This window comes from Geospiza fortis, unplaced genomic scaffold (genome assembly GCF_000277835.1).
Source record: "Geospiza fortis unplaced genomic scaffold, GeoFor_1.0 scaffold237, whole genome shotgun sequence".
Taxonomy (NCBI): Eukaryota; Metazoa; Chordata; class Aves; order Passeriformes; family Thraupidae; genus Geospiza; species Geospiza fortis.
This window is the reverse complement of record NW_005054319.1, coordinates 5,229,586-5,236,105: the sequence shown is the minus strand read 5'-3', so window position 1 is coordinate 5,236,105 and position 6,520 is coordinate 5,229,586. Positions and strand designations below refer to the sequence as shown.

The following is a 6,520-nucleotide window of genomic DNA, read 5'->3' as shown; positions in this document are numbered from 1 at the left end:
CGGCGGGGCGCGAGGGTCAAAAACCTGCGCTCCGCCGGGCAGAAGGCTCAGCAGAGCCCCCGGGCTGGGACAGCGCAGCGGGGACACGGGGACACCGCGACAACGGGGACACGGGGCTGCGGTGAGCACAGCCCCCGCTGATACATGGGCTGTGTCCGTACTGAGCGCACACTCCGAAGGGGCACACTGTGCCAGCAGGCAGGCAGCAGCCAAGCCGGTGTCAGTGCATTCCCCACTCTCGAACACAGCTGGGGACACCGCGCTGGGTCACCGCTCAGCTGCACACACCCAGGATCTCTCCCACCGACAGGCTGTGCCCTTCAGCACTTCCTCAACCCTTCCCCCATCTCCTGCTACACAGAAAAACGCACTGACACCCTTCTCTGGACATGGACGAGAAGCAAGTGTTCAAGTAGTTTCTCTTTAGTCTGTATTTACCTATTCAACAGTTACAATAGACACTGAAGAGAGTTCATTTAAAACAGTAAACTTTTAAAACATTAACACAGGTTTTAGCTTTTTAAAGAAAAACAGTTCAGTTTTAAAAAAGGAGGGAGAGATCATAGAAAAGCACAAACAATTCAGGCTTATTTACAGAGTCAAACTCAGCATATTCAGAGTGATTTTTGTATACAGACAAACATTCATAAAACCAAACGTGCTACAAGGCTCCATGACAACAGCAGTTTCCAGAACAATCAGCTCTTAAAGTTACACACACCCTCATTCATTCTCTACAGTCTCAGTGCAATGAGTTTACATTACAGCTAAATAACTGAACTACAAATTTATGTATTCCAGACCCCTACTCCACACATTCTCTGGTACACACAGCCAAAAGAAGCAAACGGGTTCAGTGAGACAATGGAACCTTCTGGCCCCATTTTGGATGTGCACCCTCAGCCATGGCCATTCTCACTCTGCTAATTGTCCTCCTGCCACAAGGATCAGTAGTTACAAGCCTCCAAAAAGCATCAGCCTTCAGAACCCCCTCTCACACTTGCTGCAGCCACAATTAATGATCAGCAAATCTAACACAGTCACAGAAATACTATCAGGCATTACAGCTCTGCTGTTGGGGTGGTTATGCCCAGGGTCTGTTTGATGAAGACACTTAACAAGCTCCATACATCACAGAAGAGGATGTCTCACACAGGATCAGTTCCAGGCTGCAGAGCCCTACTCAGCACAGCAAGAGACAAACCCACAGCAGCTGCTGGAATGACTTTTTCACTTCGTCAGGGAGCCAATTAAAAAAAAAAGTCAGTGAGCAATACAACTTCTATTGTCTTAATTATACATTAATTCTCAAAACTGTTCCCAAGAAAACCTTCTACTAGAGTGAACAGCACTTAAGCCTTCATTCATTTTTCTTTTCCTTGTGCTTGAGAAGTTTGTTGATCTCCCTTTTTGCCATTCCAATGTACTTTGTGATGATCCCATGTTGGTTTAGTCCAGGAAACAGTAACAAGAAGCTTACTAAAGACAAGGAAAAAAAATAATTAATACTCCCTTAACAAGCTTCTGTCACTCTGCAATTCTTTGCTTCCCTTAAGCCCCATTAATTGCCTGAAAAGAGAAAAACATAACCCTGCAACAAAAACACCCCACCACACTTAACCAAAAATTACTTCTACCAGTCTCAATCCATTTCAGGCAGCTAACAAAAGAGTTCTTTGTGCTTTGCATGCCCACACTTACCAATAAGATAGGTCAGAAAGAGATTGTGAACTTGCTGTCCAATCCAGGCAACCACAGCAAGAGTGAAGACCATGGTCATGAAGTACTAAAAGTGAAAAGGGAAGAGTTACCACAGACCAGCTGGGGATTCTGCCTTCCCTTCAGTGTTTGGCAGAACTTCAACATTTCAAACTAACATGAAGCTTTCTGGCTCTTCCACACATAATACCTATGCACAGGCATGTTAAAACTGAGATTACAGGATCTGTAATTGTCTATTCTCACTTATTTTCAGACCATCAGCTGAACAGGGTGCACGTTCTTCTTTTGCCCAGGTATCCCTTAGTGCCAGACTGTGCCATCCCCAATGCTGCAGCCACAGCTGTTTTCAGTAGTTCACGTACCAGCTGACACACTACTAAAGATCCAGCTTTTTGGACAGTTTGTGCACACTGGAAACAGCTCGTTTCCAAAAATTTACCTATCCAGAGAAATCCAGTCTTCCTTTATCTTATTATCAAAGGTATGCTCCTAAACTACAAGAACTGCAAGTTTTTAAGTTTTGTACCTTACCACTCCAGGTCTGAATAAATGTGTGACCAAGTCACAGCCAGAAGCGCCAGCTGCTGGTTTGGAACACCAGTTCATTCAGACCTTGCTAAAATATTTCAGACAAAACTAGATCACACAAAATCTTAAGACAACAGAGATTAATTCCTAGAACTCAGTACCATTTTAGGCTTTTCTTCCTTCAGAGTGAAGAGGCGCTTCCACCAGCCAACAATCCGGCGGCGACATTTCACCAAATTGCCGCAAATCTCGTGAAACCTTTGTTGCTGCTCCGTGGTCCTTTTATTAAAGGGAGGGAAAAAAGCCAGAAATAAGAATTCAATATTTAATTTAACATCTTAAAAAAATTCCCCATGCCATTTTTCCAGCAGTAAAGAAGTATCCAGTGCTTATGCTGGCACTTGCTTTGCTTGATACATTATTGAGCACTGCAAGGAAGTGCCCATGTCATTTTCCTGTATGCTGACTGTTAATTAAACTGACTCCTGACCTTAATCTGACACCAGAGTGATACACACAAATAATGCTTATCTACATAAGAACATTTATCCATTAGTCATCCTAAAGCAGATACACTAAAATTCACCTTTAACTCAAAATGTTGTTCAAATCAGGTTCTTCTTCAAGTTACTTCTTTTATACAAGACTTGCCTTTTCCAAAACTGTTTCACTCACAATTACATACATACTCTCTGCATTACTCTCTTTTTTATCACATTTACTGCTGTTTTTTTCCAAACATACAATCAGTACTCTTCCACATAATTTTACTTTTCAGTATATATTGTCCATTAATTACTAAAAACTAGTCTAGCAGAACTAACTAGCATGCTTAATGGAGAGTAAAGAATGTGCCTACTTCTTAAAAAAAATCTGATTTTTCCAGAAGAAAAGAATAATAAAGGTATGTAGAAGTAGTAATCCTCAGAAAAAGAATGAAGAACATGTTGCTACTGTCCTCACTTCATGTATTAGAGAGATTGCTGATTTCTCACTACAATGACTCTACAAAGTAACCATTTGATATCCACAAATCAGATATCCATTTTGATAAAGATCATATTTACACTCATTAAACTTTCAATTGAAGCTTTCCTCACCACTTATTAGAGCCAAAGATTCGAGGAGCAAGAGCAGGAACCAGGTAATCAGCCAAACAGAGGAACATGACCAAACAGGAGACACCTGAGAGAACTGATGGGTCCAAATAGTAGATCATCCTGTAGAAAGAAGAGAAATTATTTCTGAGTACTCAAACTGCTCAATACTAGACATGCTTGGTCACTTTTTCAGACTGGCTCAGAGCTTCCCACTGCAGAGCTCTCTCTTCCCTAACCTCAAACAAAATTACAGAAAATGCCTTTATCTCTTAATATACCAGATAAGAATATGCTACAAGCAAATAAGGTACAAAGTTCAGTAGAAGTAAAATTTCATCATTATTATTCTCTCAGAAATTGATCAACAGTGAACTTAACACTGATTGAGGGATGATGATGATGAGTGAACAAATGAAATAACCAGGCAGAGTAAAAGCTCTAATTTTGTTGCTCAAGTCACAGAATTCAGATCCACTAGAGGCTGTCATTTGCTCTGTCTCTTCTGGGAGAGCCAGCCAAACCTGTTCTGGCCATCAAGCTCCACTTAAAGCAGTGCTGCATTCTCCATACTCAGTCTGCCATCACTCAAACACAGCACAAGGGCAAGTGGATAAGAAGCAGCTGATCTCCTGAGTGTCTGATAACACCCAGCTGGGCCCTCTGCTACCCAACTGGACTTCACAGAACTTCCTGAAAACTGAAACAGTAAAAGCAAAGAAATGACCCAGTCCATGGTGGGGCTGTTCTGTACATCTGCAGAGTGCTACTGCAGGGCCATTGATTCTCTACATCTGCACAGTGACACTGTGCTGGGTGTTCAAGGTCATTTTGGTGAGTTCAGAACCTGAAGTAGTTCTGCATTTCCATAAAGTATTACTCAGCACAAGATATTCCCTGCTATAATCACAGAATTTATAACAGAATATCCTGAACTTCACACAATTACTTCTTTTAAAAATTACTTTTTAGCTTCCATTTGATTTCCACCTTCCTCACCTCCCCTAAAAGCAAAAAAATTTATTTTAGCCAAAAGACCAATTATCCCTGCCTCACCTGGTTGAACATTTATTTTTGTAATTTCTCTCCTTATTGCAGGAACAGATAGAGCTGGCAAACTGCAGAGCTGGCACAAACAGCTGTCTGAGCAAGGCAGTCAGGTCATCTTTACTACCCTGTTACATAAAGGCACATCCAAGTGCTTCCAGCATCTCCAATCAGACAGGCAACATCCTTCCACCCTGCTGAGCTTACCTGCAGTCTTCCCTTTTCTCCTTTCTCAAAGGACAGGACAGAGACTATTAAAAAACCCCAGCTGTGCAAAAAAACCCTGAACTTATCCTGAACCCACAGCAAAGAGGCAGAATAGGATATTGTGCTCTATGGGAAGAAGCTTTCTGTAAGGATACTGCTGGTGGTGTGGGGGGGAACCAAAGGAGGTCATGAGATCTGACCAAGAAGCAGGGGACAAAGAATGAGGACAGAACATGAATGCAGCACTGAAGAACATTCAGCTGAGCACAGGAAAAACCCCAGCAACTACTGCTGGCAAACAGCTTTTGCAGAAACCATTCTGAGCAGGATGTGAATCATGTGACTTCCTGCTTTCATTACTTTTGTTTATAATTTCCAACAAAGTTCACACGTTTTAAGAAAAAGAACCTAGAGTAAAAGCCTTCCTATTAGACTTCTCCAGATGCCCTACTAATTTTCTTAATAGGCTTGGTCACAGCCATGAAGATGCAATGATGCTGCAGCTCCCTCCAGCAGGTACTCACAGGAAGGAGAAGGAAACAACACTCATCAGCGCCAGAGGAAACCAGGCTCGCTCCCAGCGCAGAACTTTATCTGTCATCAGAATCACTTCTCCCCATCCTTGCAACTGCTCCTCCAAGCTTGCAGTTTCAGCTGCCTACACAAAAAGAGAAGAAAATTCCTTTAACTAACCAGATTATCAAATTAATTCCCACACTGAAGTAGCTAAAAAAACCCCAGTGTAATAATTAAAGATCCCAGACACAAATCTTTCTGAGTAATTAAATTTGTAATAGTATTGTGAGTTTTGTACTAAGTTATGACATTGTAGCAGTGATACCTTTAAATAGTTAAGATCCTAGCAGCATGTACAGGCAAACAATACCTCCTCCCAGATTTTGCCAAGGTGTTTTCCCCTAATCTCCCATTCACCATACCCCATCCCCCCAGATTAGTAGAACATCAGGTTTTAAAGCCTCTCAAGTTTTCAGTGTCAATGACTGGAAAACTGTAATATGAGAACTGTTTAAAAATAAATGTATTTTCCAAGACAACTCTACCACATTAAATTGAAGCTTTCCAACTGCTGTCCAATGCCAGTTTATTATGAGGAAGATGGATAAAGACTCAGAATCCAGAGTAAATTTATCCAACTGATGACACCTGGACAGCAAGCTTTCCCACAAGCTGCCCAAGACAGCCTTTCAACTCCACTTCCTATGTGATTCCTACATTCCTCCCTACACCTCTCTTGCAAGGAGGCCCCACCTGTGCTGCCATCAGCTTGCTAAGCAGTTCACCTGAGGTGTTCCACATTTAACAGAGCTTAACAGTGTCCCCTCAGCGGGAGATGGCATCTCAGAGATTACAAAACTCAGGTAGACCGTGAACAGAACTGACTGCTGCCCGAGCAGTAAGAGGTGAAAAGCCATGAAGACATGCACGTCTGCCGCGCAGAGCTAACAGAACAGGTTTCACTCCCAGCTATGTGCTACACTTAATTCCAATGAGAACTCCGACGCCACTAGAATAACAAGCACAACACAGCTCGTGGATTTTCTACAGACCCCGGAGCCTCCCTCCAAGCTCCGAGCTCCTGGAGCTGCTCCCTGCGCCCAGCCTGGGTGTGCAGCACCGCGGCGCTCAAACGCCTCCAGCCTCTGCCCCTTCTCGGGTTTTTACTACGATTTCCCCATTTCCCTCGGCAGCCGCTTACCAACTGAGGCATCACTATATATAGAGCCTTGTGTTTATTTAACTATTCAAGCATATCTTGGCACGTTTAGTTAAGCTAAATCCCCCAACGCCTGCCGCTCTCCGGGATCGCTGCGGCGCTCGCTCCCGCAGCAGGAGGCTGCACACACACAAACAGACACACACGGACACGGACTGACAGACTGACATAGGCTGTAACCGCC

At 43.1% G+C, this 6,520-nt stretch overlaps 1 protein-coding gene across 1 annotated transcript; it reads right to left on the bottom strand.

The window, feature by feature from the left end:
• Positions 1–407: 407 nt before the first annotated feature.
• On the bottom strand, positions 408–5,271 carry ARL6IP1 (ADP ribosylation factor like GTPase 6 interacting protein 1). Its single transcript, XM_031056542.1, has 5 exons — positions 5,126–5,271; positions 3,351–3,470; positions 2,412–2,529; positions 1,702–1,786; positions 408–1,479 (listed from the first exon to the last, which is right to left on the bottom strand). Exons 1-5 carry the CDS (start codon positions 5,200–5,202, stop codon positions 1,361–1,363), a joined length of 519 nt encoding a protein of 172 aa, XP_030912402.1. The 5' UTR covers positions 5,203–5,271; the 3' UTR covers positions 408–1,360.
• Positions 5,272–6,520: the final 1,249 nt, after the last annotated feature.